The sequence below is a fragment of the Aquarana catesbeiana genome, linkage group LG01 (genome assembly GCF_042186555.1).
Source record: "Aquarana catesbeiana isolate 2022-GZ linkage group LG01, ASM4218655v1, whole genome shotgun sequence".
Lineage (NCBI taxonomy): Eukaryota > Metazoa > Chordata > Amphibia > Anura > Ranidae > Aquarana > Aquarana catesbeiana.
Genome location: NC_133324.1, coordinates 406,798,452 through 406,817,954, shown reverse-complemented (window position 1 = coordinate 406,817,954; position 19,503 = coordinate 406,798,452). Strand labels below are relative to the sequence as shown.

At 40.4% G+C, this 19,503-nt stretch overlaps 1 protein-coding gene across 2 annotated transcripts in view; it reads right to left on the bottom strand.

Moving 5' to 3' along the window:
- The window catches only part of RIC1 (RIC1 homolog, RAB6A GEF complex partner 1), a 210,795-nt gene that overhangs the window by 66,402 nt on the left and 124,890 nt on the right, over positions 1 to 19,503 (bottom strand). For both annotated transcript variants that reach the window (XM_073635126.1, XM_073635133.1), the window contains exons 8-12: positions 18,447 to 18,535; positions 14,509 to 14,653; positions 8,765 to 8,813; positions 6,794 to 6,937; positions 2,157 to 2,360 (exon numbers count right to left, since the gene is read on the bottom strand). In XM_073635126.1, the coding sequence (XP_073491227.1) occupies positions 2,157 to 2,360; positions 6,794 to 6,937; positions 8,765 to 8,813; positions 14,509 to 14,653; positions 18,447 to 18,535 (631 nt within the window). The remainder of the gene's footprint in view (positions 1 to 2,156; positions 2,361 to 6,793; positions 6,938 to 8,764; positions 8,814 to 14,508; positions 14,654 to 18,446; positions 18,536 to 19,503) is intronic.

The window sequence follows — 19,503 nt, the reverse complement described above, 5'->3', positions numbered from 1 at the left end:
CTGATTCCTCATCGTTCTCTTGATCACTGAAACTCCACTAGGTGAGATCTTGCATGGAGCCCCATACAGAGGGATATTGTAGAGATTGGAATCTGATTGATTGCTTCTGTGGACAGGTGTCTTCAGCTCATTACCTGTATAGAAGACACCTGGGAGCCAGAAATCTTGCTGACTGATAGGGGATCAAATACTTATTTCACTCATTAAAATGCAAATCAATTTATAACTTTTTTGAAATGCGTTTTTCTGGATATTTTTGTTATTCTTTCTCTCTCTGTTAAAATAAACAGATCATTAAAATTATAGAAGGATCATTTCTTTGTCAGTGGGCAAATGTGCAAAATCAGCAAGGGATCAAATACATTTTTCCCTGACTGTAGATCACTTCAGGCTGGCCCCTTTCACAGGTATAGTTATGTAAAACATCAAAAATAAGTGTCTATACTGTTTAAAATCCAGTAATACGCGGTCTCACCCTGTTCTGCGCATGCTCAGTTGCGCCCCATTTTTAGGCACTGTGCCAAAAATCAGAGCCACTGGAGTCAGATCAGCTGACAGCCTAAAATACTGCTGCTCAGTTCTCAGGCTTCAGCAAAATGGCAGCAGCAAAAAAGAAACAGAAGCAATGCTGTAGGCAATGTACAACACACACTAATTTTTCTAGCATAATTATTATTAATGTGAAATGTATGTTCCTTCCAAAAAAACTCCCCCCCCAGTTGTTATGGGTAAAGTTCCACTTTAAAAAGACACCCTAAAAATTGGTTTGGTTTTGTGATTACAAGTTTCCTGTAGCTGTCTTGTATCGTGTATCTTTAAATATAAGAAAGGGGTAATTATGAAAAACAGATGCATATTTGCCATTGAACGTGCCAACTGTTTCTTTTGTGAATACTGGATTGCACATGACAATTAGGGTTTGTAATCTCCAAGGTAAAAGTGGATTTTACATGTAGGCAAAGGTAAAATAGCTATGAGCTCTGCAACAAACTTGATGTCAGAGGACCTGTAACCACCAGAGCGACCACCAGAGATAACCGCGCATTTAATTCTTGCAGTGTGGGGATGTCACACTGCAAGGGAGGATGTTTCTTTTGCTGGAGTTCTGCTTTGGGAAGAAAAACTCAGACACACAACAAAAAAAAAGTTTTCAGGTCTATGGTGACCATATAGTATCTGACAGAATGATAGTGGTTGAAAATCCCCAGCTGACACAGCAAAAAAAACTTCTTGCACGTAACAAACTTACAGCATTTGATATGGCGAAGCAAATTGATTCCTTGTGGTAATATGTAAATTCCCCTAAATAGAAAATATCCTAAGTGTGACATAATTCTGTAAACAAAATGACGGTGTTACACTTTTTTCCTGTGAGAACCAGAACACTGAAAAGATTTTGTGAACATGCTGAGAAGAATATCTACTCAGCAGAACCATGACACTAGATGTGCTTTTTACCAATAATAAACCGTACACCCTAAGGCCCCTTTCACACTTGTGAGACTTCAAAGTCACGCGATTTTGCAGCAATACTACTTTGTACGACTTTGCCACGACTTTGGCATTGACCATTCTCAGCTTGTGCTTACAAAGTCCTACTGAAATTGTGTCTATATTATTCAGGTACGATTTGCATGCTACTTGAGGGTTTAACATTGAGGTCTATGGACATCAACTCGCATGGAAGTTGGACCAAAGTAGTGCAGGGACTACTTTGAAGTGGGCACGACTAAAAGTCGTGCCAATATGAATGGTAGTCAAATGTACATACTATATATGCATACTTTTATCTATATTCTATAAATAAAACAATTTTTTACTCTCTTTACCTTTTTTTAGCCTGTCTATTAAAGACCCTAAGGGTTTTTTTCACCGTGCCTTTCGCGCCGCTTAAAATTAGTGGTGCTTTACTAATGCCCCCCCCCCGGCCCAGTGTGAAAGTAGCCTTATACAATAGCAAAAAACTGAAGCCATGGCTGGTTGGTAGGTGGTGATACCTGTTAGGGGATTTGCGGTCTCATTTTGCCAGCGTACAATCATGTGAAGGTGCCAGCATAACCTCTATAATAATGGATATGAAGATGCCCTGTGTCCAGGGATGTATGCTAAAGAAATTATAGAATATGTTTTACTCTTTACTAGAGGAAAAAGCCTACCTGCACAACGTGCCAATGTCTATGTCCCAGTAAAGTGCTTAAGCCCTGAGAATCCATATTCCCAACAGAATAAGTAGGCCTTTCGCGCATGGACTTGTGTTCTGTGTGCGAAGATGGACTTCTTACATGTTGGGTCTGAGTTGCATCTCCACAGTTCAAGTACAAACGGTCCTCTCCTTGAAGTAATACTTGTTCCTGGTTGCTCTGCAAGAAAACGCTGCTTTAAAAAACAACCCTGTGCAACTCTGATTTCTTCAAAATATGTTCAGAACATAAAAGAGGTGTGAATGTCCACATGATCAGCATAATTCAGCAACAAACACGGTCTTCTAAAAATGTATGCTGCAAGATACACATAGATGAATAGTTGAATATACATGTGCACATATGTCCATGTGATGGAGCAATACCATTTAAAAACAATATGTACTGGTGCTTAAAGACTAGACTAGCTGACATTGAAAGGGGCTTCAATACAGGCAGTACAGAACACTTTGATCAGACTACAGTACTTAGGAATTTTCCCACAGCCACCAATTAGATTCAAGCCTGCCACAGGGAAGTCAAAATGTGATGGGGGGATACAGCAAGCAAATCAAGGACAATTCATATAGCACGGGATTCAGGATGTAGATTAATGTGTGAGTATGGTGTGCTGTCAACCAATGGACTACACAAAGCTCAAATGAAGGCAATTTTCCTAGACAGTATTAGTAGCTCACCAATTTGTTTTGTTTGCTTTTTAAAACCACAGGATTCTATATCAGTATTATCAGAGTTAAAATTTCATCACTGGTATAAACAAAGATTTCAGAGCTCTGAAAACCCTAAAATGATTGAACACACTGAGGAATTTGTTCTATTTCTGGAATCAATGTGCAAAGACCGTGCAACCACTGCCGTCACTCGTGTGAGGCAAACAGACATCTGTTTCTTATACTAAATAAGCGCCCATAGCTAAGAGCTGCAGAACCCTTCAGTGAAAAAAACGAGTAGGGAAACAATGTAAGCCTGTTACAGCACTTACACATTATAAAGGGCTTTGGTAGCCCATATATGAATTACAACAATCTCCTGCATGTTTTATGGATTAGGAAGAACAATGACAAAACAAAACAGACTCTGTTGTCTTTTGTGATCTTCAGTAGGGTGTTGTAAATATACAATGTAGAAGTGAGAACTTCAACTCTGACTATAGTTTACCTTTGTGTGTTCTACAGCATATCCTTAAAAAAAACAACAAAAAACAAAGGGGCAAAGATGCGACAACCCTTCGAAAAACAATTTTATATATATATATATATATATATATATATATATATATATATATATATATATATATATATATATATATATACACACACACATATATATATATATAGTTTTTCAAAGGGTTGTCGCATCTTTGCCCTTTTTTTTTGGTTTTTACTGACTGGGCCTGCGTCTCAAATAAGCACACGCTGCATCTGAGTTTCCTCAATTTGTTAATCAAAGAAACCAGACAGACCAGTCTACATGAAGGCAGCTGCTGTAGTACTTAAAGACTTTACACATTTTTTTAATAGAATAGAAAAATTGAGTTCAGTCAATTTTACTAAACTGGAGAATAGGGTATTCCTAAAGCAGCTCTTCACCCTCTAAGCCAAGGTTATTGAATTAAAATTTACCGAGGCCCAGTCAGTAAAATTTTCTTCCAGCAGAGGCTAGAATCGCATGTTTGTGCTATGAGTCAGATCTAGGGCTGCAACTAACGATTATTTTCATAATCGATTCGTTGGCCGATTATTGTTTCGTTTAATCGGTAAATAACCTTAAAAAGAAAAAAAAAAAGTGTGGTGTATAATTTAGTTAATATGTAAAGTTTTAAAAAAAGGCAATTTATTCTTAACCACTTCAATACAGGGCACTTATACACCTTACTGCCCAGACCAATTTTCAGCTTTCAGTGCTGTCGCAGTTTGAATGACAATTGCGCGGTCATGCTACATTGTACCCAAACTAAATTTTTATAATTTTGTTCCCATAAATAGAGCTTTCTTTTGGTGGTATTTGATCACCTCTGCGGTTTTTATTTTTTGCTAAACAAATAAAAAATCCCGAAAATGTTGAAAAAAATACAAGTTTTGCTTTTGTTTCTGTTAAAAAAATTTGCAAATAAGTAAGTTTTCACTAATGGGCACTGATAAGGCGGTACTGACAGGCACTGATACGGCGGCACCGATGAGATGGCACCAATGAGCGGGCACTGATAGGCGGCACTGATAGGTGGCACTACTGGGCACGGATAGGTGGCACTGCTGGGCACGGATAGGTGGCACTGCTGGGCACGGATAGGTGGCACTGCTGGGCACGGATAGGTGGCACTGCTGGGCACTGATGGGCATCCCTGGTGGCACTGGCAGTGGTAGGCATTGGAGTGGGCACTGATTGGCAGCTGCCTGGGCACATATTGGTATTTCCCTGGGGGTCTAGGGGGCATACCTGGTGGTCCAGTGTGGTGGCAATCCCTGTTGGTCCTGGGCGGCTTCCCTGGTGGTCCTGGGCGGGATCCAAGGGGGGGCTGTGCGGATAAACAATCAGCACGGACCCCCCTGTGAGGAGAGCAGCCGATCGGCTCTCCTCTACTCGCGTCTGTCAGACGCGAGTGAGGAAAAGCCGATCACCGGCTCTTCCCATTTACATCATGATCAGCTTTGATTGGACATGGCTGATCACGTGGTAAAGAGTCTCTGTCAGAGACTCTTTACCTATATCGGTGTTGAGGGGTGTCAGACTGACACACCGCAACAACGATCGCCGCGATGCTCGCCCCCGGGGGCGCGCAGTGGCTCATTATCCTGATCACGTCATATGATGTCCGGTCAGGATAATGAAATCACTTTTCCGCCGTCATTTTGCTATATGGCAGGCGGCAAGTGGTTAAATATCTCTATGCAGTGTTAAATATAAATAACCAACTATATGGTAAGGGAGCAATATATCATCAGACTCAGAGATCAAATGTCTTCCTTCAAAAAAAATTTCATTTTAAGAACGTTTGTTCGATTTTCTAATCGTTAGTTGGGTCAAATCGACATTCATTTTCAACCACAGTGACGGGAAAATTTGGAAATAGAAAACTTCTTGGTCAAAGGAATTTTCAGACAGTGTATGTGGTTTTCATTCAGAAATTACATTCATTTTAAAAACAGAATGTGAAAAACAAGTGAAAATTTCAAACAACATTCTTTCATTTAGTGAATGTACAAAAATTTTTTGTCTGAATATTCTCGTCTGAAAATTGATCCGTGTGACTAGCATAAGGCTCGGTACACACCTATGCAGTTTGCTTTTGATCTGTTTCTGCAGTGCTTTTTGCTGTGCGTTTTGATTTTTGCGCATGTGATTTTGCGTGATTTGCGTTTTTGCATTTTTTTTTGCCCATTTTGTTGTTGGGCAGATTAAAAAACACAAATTGCTGCAAAAACACATTAAATGCTTTTCTGCAGATTCTCCATTGAAGTATATTGAACCAAAAAAAGCACAGTTTTTGCGTTAAAAAGTCCCTGACCCTTTCCAAATACGCAGCGGCTGAAAAAAGTATAGATGTGAACGTGTCCAATGGGAAACCATGTTAATGAACTGTAGTGTGCTTCTGCAAAAAAGCACCAAAAAACACATAGATGTGAACCAGGTCTAAGATGTATAGTAACATAATGGGGTTAAAAAAAATAAAATTAGCCCTTAATAGTACAAAAAAAATAAAAGCAGATAATCACTATTGTAAGGGGTTCATTTTTTACTGTAGAACTGTGAAAGTAACATCTACAGTAGCGATTATTTGCTCTCTTTGTACTATAATGGACTCGTTTTTTGTTTTTTAACCCCATTATGTTACTGGCTGATTAATCGATTATGAAAATAGTAATCAATTAATTTCATAATCTATTAGTTGTCGATTAATCGATTAGTTGTTTCAGCCCTAGTCAGATCCTTTACATCACAGCCCCCTTCTCTTTTTAAGCTATGTTCACATCTCTGTTGCTGGTGAACATGTGTGAAATCGCATGTGTTCCCGACCCACAGAGGAATGCACCACACTTTAGCAGATGCGTGAGGGTGCCATTAATTCCTAATGGCACCCCCACACATCGGCAACTACAGCACATTTTTCACGCGAACCAAAACTAAAAAAAACAAGGGGGTAGGGACTTCTTTCCCTGTGTTTCTCACGGGTAGGGCAGCCCATTAAAATGAATGGGCTGCCCTACCCGTGACATGCGCATCCAAATGTGCAAGGCAAATAGCATTTTTTTTTTTTAAGTAAATCACTCAGTCCCACCTCCCCATGCATGTCACTCGCCTAGGGGAATGATGTACACTATGCTCGCTGTACTTTCTGGGATATGCACGTCACATCCCAGGAGGCACAGTCCTTCATTCACAAAGGATGAGGGAGAGTGGGCCCAGCCGTGCATCATCGGGTGGCCTACCGGCTGAACCCAGGAGAGTCTGCAGCCGCCTGATGTCACAAAGAACATGGTGGCATTGAACAGAGCTGTGGCAGAAGACAAAAGTATTTCAGTGAGACAGTGCTGGATTTGCTGGGTGGGAGAGTATCTAAACTTTGCAGAACACACCACCTGGTAAGCACTTACCATACAAGGGTTCACAGTAAGGGCACTCTTTATAAACTGGAACTGGAGTATTCCAGACTGTTTTGGTACAGCTTTGTCATTTGTTCCATGTCCTGAAGAGTTTGCAGCAATGACCCACAAATGATAGCCTTCAGGTCCCCAGCTCTGCAGCAAAACAAGATGATCAACATATGAGAAAGTAAACTAAAATCTGCTAAACAGGGTCCAGGCTACTGGAAAAGATACAAATACACTGTTAACAGTGGTAGTTTCCCACCTATACTTACTGACTTAGTGGTTTGAGAAAGATTGCAGGATTATGATATGAAAGTCATACAAATGCCACAATGTATTTTAGGAATGAGATGCGGCAGTAACACCATAAGATAGATGCTACTTCTGAAGACACATTAAGCTAAAAACCCATCTTAAGAAGTTTTTGATGCAAGCAACAAACTAGTTCTAGGGTAGTTACTTGCCTAAAGTATCATTAAACCCACATAATTAAAAATCGTCAGTACATGCTGTATTGCATGTTGTTCATACTCACTCAGCAGCTATGGGATTTGTTTGCTATATTCTGCAAAAAAAAAAAAAAAAAACCTGACGGACCCTGCCATTTACTGTCCCTCCCTCCTGTCTGTGACCTCTCAGCAGCCTAAAAATGTGTAGACCAGCCTTTGCCACATGTATTGAGCATGCTCCAATTTCAGTTCCCTCCTAAGCTGTTTATTTCCTCCTTTTTCTTATCTGTGTAACCCATGTGACTATAATCACACATTTGGGCGTGTACATAGGAATAAATGTCAGCCCACTCGCTCCCCTCCTCCATGACCACTAAACAAAATAGGGGGCGGGATATTACATGTCAATTGACGGAGGAGTCACCTCCCTGTAAAGAACTAGAAGCTCCTCCCACCAATGTTCACAGTATTGGTGAAAAACTAGGTCACATGACCATTGTATATTGATTTAAATAAAAAAAAAGTACTCAGATGTTTTCTTTTATTAAAATAAAATAAACAAACAGTGCCATGATCCATATACATAAAGAGAAGGGATAATGTAAAAATAAACAGTATGCGTTTAGTATCACTTTAAATTATTCAACATGTACCATTTTTAATCCTTCTGCAGCTAGTCTTGGTAAATAGACAGGAAAGTATATTTACATGTTTTAAACTTTTTTTTTTTTTTACATTTCTTCAGTTGCCATCTGGTTTCTGGCCTAGGCCAAAATGATGTCATACATCCCAGGCAAATGGGTATTTTTCTCTCTTTCATGTGAAGGAGGGGTTTTTTCAGCTAAGCATGCCCACCTGCCTGAGCCAAGGTCAGATGGATTCTGGGAAGAAAATGTTACATGAATCATCTGCCATTACTCGAGATGGCAGCAGCTAGGAATGCTAGGAGTTGTGATTTCCCAGTAAAATAAAAAATGGAGACATTGATGGATGGGTGAGTTTGCTTTGAATATTAAAAATGAATTAAAAAGGGTTTTTGGTTTGTGGTGCTCTGATACAGGTACCACTTTAAGTGTTTTACGGATGTTTTAAAAAAATTCCAGATCCAGTGTACATACTGCGAGTGAGGCAATGGCAGTTTCTACCCAATATTTCTCTGACTGATTATTTTTTTTAATTTAGCATTTAATTTAATAATTTCACCTACAACCCCAAAATATGTTGTTCATGCTTAATCACCTTTCTTCTTATTGCCTTTCAAAATCGCTCATCTTCTCTCTAGATTACCTATTCTTGACCCCCTATGTATTTATCCCACCCATTGATTCATGCAATCCGTTCTATATAACAACTACAATCAGTCTGAAAGCCCATGAAATCTGTAGATGGTATCAAGTTGTTATCCTGCCTCATGTATTTAGCCATCTAGTATCTATATATCCATTTCTCCAACCAATCTTTCTTTGTGAAATAAAAGAAACTGAAAACACTAGAGTCAACAGTGGGCTTGTTTTTGCTATCTACTCACCATAGAGCTAATTTTTAAAGTCTCTTTCTTGGTACCATCAGCTCTGTAACTGCAAGGACAAACAGGCAAGGTAAGACATACTCATATTGACAGAGTGCAACTATTTGACAATGTTTTATTTAATTTATATCTTAATGGTGCTTTAACTGCTGATGTTATGCAATCTCAATCTTCCGCTAAAATGCATACATAAAAGGAAAAAGTGGATTTCTGACCTAAAAATCAATTTCTTGAAGTACAGTATAGGACTTATAATCTTTTAACCATAGGTTAGTTATATTAAGCTATTTTCATTAGGCACTGGAATAAACTAAAAAAAAAAAAGCTGCAGGGACAGGCTCCTATTTAACCCAGAACAATTCCAGCTAGTCATTTTGTAGAAAGGGGTAGGGGGATCATAAGAACAGAAGGGAGGGACCTACGTCCTGTACTGTACTCCAAGAAACTGATGCAATGACACTAACTCTTGTCTATCTATTGGTTAGTCTAAAATTCTATTTTCTTAGTCACAGGACAGACTAAAGTCTTTAACTTGCTATAACAAACAGGTCAAGAGAGGCTCGACATGGTGCAACAAACTTGCTATAAACTAAGGAGGACAAAAAATGTTTAAGAGTTGGCTGCTCCCATACACATCAAATGTTTTCAGACCGAGCTTCTGGGTAATGGAAATATAGGCGCACCAACACCCTGGCACAGATTTAAAGGGTGCATGTTCTACATTAGCAGTGGCAGGTGTCATCACACTCCGCAAAAGTTTACAAGTAGTGAGACGCCATCTGGGCTTCACCCTCCACGGTGAGCATACCCCAAAGGGTTCTTCAGGGATAGGGCTATTCCTGAAACAAACCACAGCTCTGCACCCAGCAGCTAACTCAAAGTGTTACACCATGTTCCATGGTAAAAAGCCCAAGCAAAAACCAGTGGCAGAAGCAATGTTACAGATGGGCTCTGCACTGTTGCCCAAGTATGGTCCCCAAAGGCAACGCTGAGGAGTCAACTGATCTAGCAAGCTGCAGGAGGAGCCTCAGTGGCAATGGTGCAGCCAGAAATCTTGTGAGGAAAATTATCTAGAGAAACACCTCAAAAAAGGAAAGAGGTAAACATTTCTTAATATAGAGAAGAAGTTCATCACCAAAGGACACTAGCGAAAAACTAAAGCTAGCTGGGAGTGGTAGAGGTAATATAGGGTGGATGTCTTTTGTTGCTTTTTTTTGCCAGTGTCCAATCTCATGAAGGTAAGCTGCATACTGTATAACTTCTAAAGACTAAAGATACTGTGTCCTGTACAGTAGGAGTAGGAAATTACTGACTGAGTGGGTACTGTAGCTCAGAAGAAATAAGTAATGCTTGTAAAACAGTCCGTGAAAAGCATTTGCCAATTTAACAAAACATGGCTTTTTTGAAACAATATCACACAAATCATTAAAGAACTGCTATCAGGTTAATGATGAAAACTGCAGAAAACAGGGTGCTGCTGTGGGAACCAGGCAGCAGAAAGCTGCATCTGTATAATATTAGATGTCCACCCAGTAAAACTTTAAAAACAATGAACAGAGGAGCAGGTTGTGGCCTTTCAAAGCTTGGCACAGGGGCAATAGAGAAACTGCTTTGAGGTAGACTGATGGCTCTGACTATGTCCAGGCAACGAGGAGAAATTTCCTTTGGGTACTTTGGAGAAGGACAAAACTAGGTCTTCACTGAGGTGGAAGACTGACACCATGTAAGAAAGGATGGTCTTGGGCATAGGACTACCTTCCGGTAGTGAAGAATGAGAAACGGCTACTTACAAGAGAGACGCCAGCTCTGATCCGAGATACGCCATAAAAAAAGGTTTTGACAAGAGAGGACGAGACCAGAGGTTTTCGAAAAAGCATGGGCAAGGCAGAAACCGGTCTTTTCAGGGCACTTAAGGCCAAGTTATGGTCCATATCCATTTCATTTTTTTTTTTTTTTATCTTCACCTCTTCTAGGCTGGAAATATCAGGATCAGGGTGGAAATGGTGGAGCTGGAGAAAGGGCCTAGCATTTTTGATGCACTGTACAAAGATGGCTGTATTAAACTTCTATTGTGGTATAAGACAACAGTGGAGAATTGACTAAAAGGTTGCTTGAAGAATCCAAGGATAAAATAATAAGCTAGTTAAAAAGGAGTTCCGGGCCCCCACGTAAAAAATTAAAAGTCAGCAGCTGCAAATACTGTAGCTGCTGACCTAATATAGGGGCACTTATCTGTACAGGGTTCCCACAATGTCGGCTCTCGGGTGCTGCCATCGCCATTCGTAGTAAGGGAACCTGAGAGTGAAGCCTTTCGGCTTCACAGCCAGTTCCCTACTGCACATGTGCAAAGCGCGCTGTGCTTTCTAACTGGCCCGGCGGTGGAGGGGGCCGAACTTCCGAACTCCTCCCTGAAGTGGGGGCAGGTACCCCCTCCCCCCTGAAAGGTGCCAAATGTGGCACCGGAGGGGGGGAGCAGTCAGTTAAGCAGAGGTTTCGCTTTTGGGTGGAACTCCACTTTAAGTTAAGAATGATTTCTCTGTAAAGGGAGAGGAGGTCCATCACCTTCGTACACTAAAAAAAAAAACTGAGAACTCAGAGAACGAGGTAGGGTTATAGGGATGCTATCTTATAAGGACACTACTTAGTCTCAGAAAAAGTTTCCTTTGGTTTCACATTTATTGAACTTACTGGTATTTCACATTTGTTATATATGGACCTTTGTTGATTTGATTAATTTTTTATTTAAATTTTTATTCATGCGATATTCACCCTTGTTCTATAAACAAGGTCTGTTTTTTCTGTTTTTTAGATAGCGCACCTAATCCTTTTTGCACATTTTGATAAACCTTATATTCAGGTTTTTTTTAGGTTGCAGCACCTTTTTCACGGCATCTTTAATATGCAAGGTATCTAGTTTCATCATTTGGGCTATTTTTATTTGTGTGGGGGTAGCGCGGATTATTCCTGTTTTACAGTCTTGCTGAGTAGAAGTTCCCCCTTATTCCCTCATATACCCCAGTCATGGAACGCATGTCGCGGTTAGCTAGTCGCCGTGGGTGTGCGCATAAGTGACAGTTCTCCTTTTACCATCCAAGCAGGAACATCTGCCAAGTTTGAGAACCGATTACTCAGCTCATCGATCGAACTCTGATCAATCCTCAGACATTAATTGCAAGTATTCTTCCTCCCCAATTCTACCTCATTTCTTGGTGACTGTATATTGTCTTTATCTCTTTGAAACACCTTTTCATATTAAACCCTTATGTTGAAAAGTTTTAACCTTGTCTCTAAAGCCCTTAATGCGATAATGCTATAAACAAACATGCCTCTTGAAGAGCGCTACTGTTGTAGAGTAAGGCCTCTGAGCAAACCTGGTCTGTGGTGGTAGTGTGTGTTGCAGACGCTTATTCTAAAATCATAATTGGTATTGCTAAAATTACGAGTCTCCCCCACCTTGGTCATTTAAAACGGAGGTGGGGGCAGTTAAAGGGTTAATTGCGTAATTAGCCTAGTGACAATCGCTCTCAGGCTGCTGGCACCTAGATTGTGGTCCCATAAGCTAAAAAATCTTTGGCGCAGCCGAGAGTAGCACTGTTAAACAACAAACATGTTATACTTACCCCCTCTGTGCAGTTGGTTTTGCACAGAGCAGCCTAGACCCTCCTCTTCTCAGGTCCTCCTTCGCTGCTCCAAGCCCCTCCCTCCTTTGGGTGCCTCTCAGCCAGCAGCTTGCTACAGGGGGCACCCAAGCCGAGTCAGAGCTCTGTGTATCCATTCAGACACGGAGCCCTGACCTGGCTCCGCCCCCCCCCCCCCGATTGGCTGACTGACTTTGATTGACACCCATGGGAGCCAATGGTGCCGCTCTTCTGTCTCAGCCAATCAGGAGGTATGTACTGCACACAGAAATCTTAATGTAGAGCTGCACGATTCTGGGAAAAATGAGAATCACGATTCTTTTGCTTAGAATAAAGATCAGGATTCTCTCACGATTCTTTAAAATGGTTATTTTAAAAAAGAAAAATCAGCTGTAGATGGCGCATGCGCAATCAACACGGTGCTTGCTCCTGATGCGCAGGGCTGGTTATTCATTTAATACAGCAAGGGGTGGATAACCAGCCCCGAGCATCGGGAGCGAGCGGCGTGTTGATTGTGCTTGCGCAGTCCAGGCCGGGTGCTATGCTTTCTGCTGACTGACGTCAGTTCCGGTTGCTGACGTCAGTTCCGATATCGGAGCCATTTGCGTTCCACGCTGGTTCCGACGGCTTCTCCTCCGGTCCAGGTTACATCACGGGGACACCGGCAAGAATCGCAGTGATCCTAAATCATCCAAAAGTAGAGTTAACTGAGTAACTTGGTCAGTAATTTCAGCGTGCGCTGTCTGCATGTTGGTTACAGATTGATTGATGGTAGTTGGCTCAGATTCTAGCGTGGTGACCCGTGTTGTAACATCTACTACTTCCTGCTTAAGCCCAGCCAGCTCCCCCCTGAGAGCCATCTCTACACGAGAGGCCAGTGATTCAAAGTCCTCTCTGGTGGGGAGTTTTTGTAAGAATGCCCAAATAGTCTGCTCAGTGAGCTGCCCAGTAAAAGGGATGTACTCACTGTGACCGGATATGTGACATCAGGGTTCAGAGCGTGTCTTTCTGTCCCACACCAGGGCTGAGAGAAGCTGGGTCCAGGTAAATCAGCTTGCATGGACATTGGATAGTGGCATATGCAGGGAGCAGCACTCATCATTGTCTGGGCTAAGGAGTGGTGTGAGGAAGAGAGAGCGAGGCAGGCAGGTGGAGAAATCAGTTTCTCTCTCCAGGTCTGCAGCCAACAGTGAGTGCCGTCCTCGTGGTAGCCGCCGGCGTCATCTTGGATGTGCCTGGGGTAGAAGCCGCGGACTGTACGGGGACCAGGAAATGCTCCATCTCACCAGCAGGACCTCTCTTGCAGCAGTCAGCCTTCCCTGCCACCCGGGTAATTAGCTGGAGAGGATAATGTTAGGTATGTCTACCGTAGAGGGCTGCTGGAGAGCCACGGACCGGGAGCTTAGTAGGAACACGTCCTCACACTTCCATGCCGAGACCACGCCCCCCAAGAATCGCGCTAATCCTGGCTGGAGACCGTGCGGGGGGGGGGGGGGGGGATCAAGATCACGATTCTCTATACGATTATAGAATGCATTAAGATAAAAAAAATACCTTCTGCCTTTACATAGTTAGTAAGGTTGAATAAAGACCCCATTCCATCTAATTCAACCTGAGTGACTACAATTGTCCCTATCCCTTTATATTGTGTCTTGCTTTAAGAGCTGTGATTCCTAAACCCTTCCTCCGATTTGGATGTACATACCCTCAAAATAAACCTGAGAGTGTGCACTTTCAGCCCATTTCAATTACATAACTATAGCTCGAATATGTTTTGGTAAATACCTGAAAAAACAAAAACAAATTGTGCCTGTGTCCAAATATATATGGACCTAACTGTAAATGAGAAAACTATGATGTTCCCAGTTTTAATTTTTTTCAAATAATCTTCTTTGCTGAAAGAACAGCGAAACATGATAAAAACAGATCTCAACTGACAAAAGCCATGTTTCATAAAGCAGATCATTCCAGTTTTAAACATGACTTGAATTACAAGCATTTCTCATTTCTGCAAGACTAAATGGGTATTTGAGAGGATATAATTATTGGGAGAAACACACAGGTATGGCAATGTAATGTAGACATGAGCAGAATGTGATTACTTACGCAAAGTCTCCTCCAAGAGTACAAATCAGATGTGCCCCAAATACACTCCACAGAGAAAGGCCTCCACATTCCCAGGTTACCATGACAACACTGTAATCAGGTGACCATCGTATTAACTTGACTGATCCAGTCTTGTTCCAGATATCTAATGACACCAAATTAAACATTGGAGGTTTGCATGACATAGACCTTAAAACAATGCATATTTTTTATCTGACATTTACTGTACATGTGTCCAATATTTTATGCTGAACTCCAGGCAAATAAATAAAAATATATTTTATATAACACACAGACACACTATATATATATATATATATATATATATATATATATATATATATATATATATATATATATATATATATATATATATATATATAAATAAATAAAACACACACACAGACACATTTGTGAGGTCAGGCACTGATGTTTGACGAGAAGGCCTGGTTTACAGTCTCTGCTCTAATTCATCCCGAAGGTGTTCTATCGGGTTGAGGCCAGTTAAGTTCCTCCACCCCACACTCGCTCATCCATGTCTTTATGGATCTTGCTTTGTTCACTGGTCCAAATCGTTTGGTGCAGGGGGAATTATGGCGTGGGGTTGTTTCTCAGGGGTTGGGCTTGGCCTCTTAGTTCCAGTGAAGGGAGCCCTTAAGGAGCCAGTATACCAAGACATTTTGGACAATTTCATGCTCCCAACTTTGTGGGAACAGTTTGCGGTTGGCCCCTTCCTGTTCCAACATGACTGCACAAAGCAAAATCCATAAAGACATTAATGAATTTGGGGTGGAGGAACTTGACTGGCCTGCACAGAGCCCTGACCCCAACCCGATAGAACACCTTTGGGATGAATTAGAGCGACACAAATGCTCTTCTGGAAGAATGGTCAAACATTCCCATAGACACACTCCTAAACCTTGTGCACGGCATTCCCAGAAAAGTTGAAGCTGTTATAGCTGCAAAGGGTGGGCCAACTCAATATTGAACCCTACGGACTAAGACTGGGATGCCATGAAAGTTAATGTGGGTGCAAAGGCAGGCGTCACAATACTTTTGGTAATATAGTGGTGTGTATGCGTATATATATATATATATATATATATATATATATATATATATATATATATATATATATATATATATATATATATATATATATATATATATATATATATATATGTATGTATATATATATATATATATATATATATATATATATATATATATATATATATATATATATATATATATATATATATATATATATGTGTTTTTTTTTTTTTTTTTTCAATGCCTTAGAAGAAAATTTTCAACCAGTCTGCCAGGAAGCGTAGCCAGGTCCCTGACTTTTGTCCAAATTAAAGGCAATTAGGCTGAGAGAATTAGGACTCTGCTCAAAATTTTCTCATAAAAAAAAAAAAAAAAAAAAAAAACTTGCCTCACCCTCATTCTGATTTTTTGGCTTTAAATCTGTCACAGAACTAAAAAGTACACAGCCAGGAAAATCATGCTTTAGGCCTCTTGCACACGATACTCCTGTTTGAGCATCTATTTTTTTCATATAAAAAAATTAATTATAGTTGCACTAATATTAACCTTCCAAAAAAGAGTGCATACTCATGCACTATCTCAAAATAAATAGTGTGTGCTCAGATGTTTCCACCAGAGGTTAGATCTAATCATCAAAAATCCAAATACCGCTGTATGATATATTTCCACCAGATATTTCTTAGATGACCCCAGTATATGTAATACTAAAATAAAAGAACATCATTGCGCAATGAACTATTGTTAGAGAAAAGTCAGTACTACACAGAGTGCACTCACGTATGCCAGAATGGATAACAGCCTGGAAGAACAATCAGTCGCTTGGGGCGCGGTGAATTCTCACACCGCTCGTAACCAGCTGCTGACTTAGCCACAATAGCGGACGTCACTGACTCCTCCTACGCGTTGCGTCACCCGACACGTGACTTTTTCATCATTATATATTGGTGCCAGCGTCAGCGTGGACTTTATTTACAAATTAGGTGACATCTGAAGGCAACTGGTTCCACCAAATTTACGGCCCGTTTAACTTTAGTGCCCTCTTGCTGGTCAGAAACAGACTAGCAAGAGGGCACTAAAGTTAAACGGGCCGTAATTTTGGTGGAACCAATTGCCTTCAGAAGTCACCTAATTTGAAAATAGAGTCCACGCTGACGATGGCACCAATATATAATGGAGACTCGAGCGCCACATGACCATCCTTGAAAAAGTCAGCGGTATTTGGATTTTTGAGGATTAGATCTAACCTCTGGTGGAAACATCTCATCACACAGCGAAATTTGGACAATTTTTATGTTTTGAAGGTTTTACTATCAAAGGGATTGTTCTGATTGATGATGATATAATTCAATTTAGATCGCTCATTGATCTGCACAAGTGGGATTTTTTCTGCACTTTTTCACTTTATTGGAACAGTTTGGGAGTTGTAATAATTATTCTTTGCACGTTTTTAGTATTTACACTGTGACCCTTTTTCACATATATATGGTTTTAATTATCTGAGCACACACTATTTATTTTGAGATGAGTATGCACTCTTTTTTGGAAGGTTAATATTAGCGCAACTATAATTAATTTTTTTATATGATAATTTAGGTGCCTGAACACTTATTTAGTTTGCTGCTTTTATTATTTGGATATCTTCCAAAGATTTATGCACTTTATATTTATATTCATTTATTTTCACTACATCGCTTGAGTATATTTTTACATATCTATTTTTTTGAGCCTTTTTTTTTTGTATGTATTCTCATGTGCAAATGTATTCTTGCATTCACAATATGTTAATGGACATTTGTGTACAAACGTGCGCATTTGCACGCATGAGGCGTAAATTACTGACCAAAAATGCTAATTTTTCTATTTCATTTTTTTAACTGAAGAATACACAGCGCTTGTTTACACGCCTGTGTGCATAGGCACATTACAATTAATGGGCTGTATATTAGCTTAGTAAAACAAATAAGCTGTACTGAGCTTTTTCAAGCAAGAGGTCTTAAAATTTTTTCTCTCAGTATGAGTTTCCTTTAAGCAGATCGGCTTAGTCAAAGACCTTGATTATATCAGCTACAATTACTGTAGCTGTTGACTTTTAAAAATAAGGTATCTGTCATTGCCTGAGTGTCCAGTGTTGTCATCCCGCAGCCAGTTCTTCTTACCGCTGCAGGTCCCTGGTGCCACCATTTTGGATATGTGAGCCAACTGGAGGAATCACAGTTGGCTTCCCACTGTGCGTGTGCGAGATTATGTGGCACTGCAGGACCGGTCCTGCAGTCTCCTGGGACATGTGATGTCATCCAAAAGACTTTAGGTGGGAGGGCATGGGTAGGTGGCATTCCTAAGTGCACGTCATTCTCGCCCAGCTGAGAACCAAGGAAGTGGGAGTGGGTACCTGTCAAAAAAGGTACCCACTCCCACACATATAAAATGTACAAGGTGTTAGGGCATTGGGTTGGGAGTTGACTAAGTGGCACTTTTATTTTGTGAAGTGAAGGTCCACTTTAAGTGTACGCACTCTCCCAGTATTCGTATTGAAGTTCAGAGAATTGCAGGTAGTTAAAAGATGGTATTCAGGCTGTATTTAAATATATAAATTATATTTTTTAATGAAGACATACCTAGATTATGGAGATGTTTTTAACACCTCACAGGAGTTCAGCTTTAAAAAAGTGTATTGCAAGGTTAATTAACCCTTTTACTGACACTGTGGTAAGTACTAGAGCGAGGCAGTAAAAGAATGTAAAAATGGTCACAACCACAACTGTAGTCAAGCTTACTTTTACAGCACCCAGCTGCCAGCATGCTTTGAGGTAGATGTGATCTGGCTGGCTTAAAAGGTACATAAATACTGGATAAAAATTTCAAAGCCATGCAATGCAAGATCTTACCTGGATACTGCTTTGGAGTAAGCTCTAACTTATGAGAAAGCTGCATAGCACCAGTCGTGTTATCTATTGTATATACCAGCACAGTGCCACTGTGGACAGAGAGAAACATGTATATGGTTAGTCTGTTAAACAGAAAATAGTTAACACCGGTTCAATTAGTTGAATTAGGTCGGTTTTATATATATATATATATATATATATATATATATATACACACATATATACATACATACATACATATACACTATTATTATTATAAAACTATTATCTAAATACCCATTGATGACTGTCAATTATACTATAGATTTTGTGACTGCAAAATAGCATTCAAAAGACAGTTAAACATCATGGGGATAGTAAGACTGTACTGTTAAACAGAATCAGTCACAACTGGCTTAAATGCAGGAAGCAGAATATTCAGCCTGTATCATTCCTACAAATTTGAAAACTTGCTTATCAAAGATTTACATTGCTCCCTTAGACTTATTACCTACTTTGACTGAGCTAGAGTGAGACATCATTAATTTTGAATAGCACCCGAAACACTGTTACAGTAGTGGTAAATGCAAAAGGTTTGCATTGCAGTGCACCACAATGCACTTGGCATGCACTGCATTAAAGGATAAGTTTACCTTTTGTAACAAGTTACACCCATATTCAGGGTGTAACATGGTACAAATCCATTGGTCTCCACACCCACCCCACCTCCCTGTTGTGACAGGTGGCGGGGTATCTTCTTCCCTCACTCTCATTCACAATGTGCAAAGAACGTTGTCGGGCAGGGCCTTGCCTGACTGGCCACGTCATGGAAGAAGAAAGCCGCTCACACTCACTTCTAGTAGTGAACGCCCTCACTCAGCCACGTCATTCATTCACAGAGTTCTGTGAATGGAAAACTACAAGATCTGGCAGCCTTTGTGTCTGTCGGCTTGTAGTTCTCAATGAACTACAATGGCACTATTGAGCGCTGTGGTAGTTCATTGATGCTTCCTGTTAGCGTGTAACTGCTTGGCCGTACGATGTACGGCCAGGCAGCTTACACACAGTCTGTAAGAGC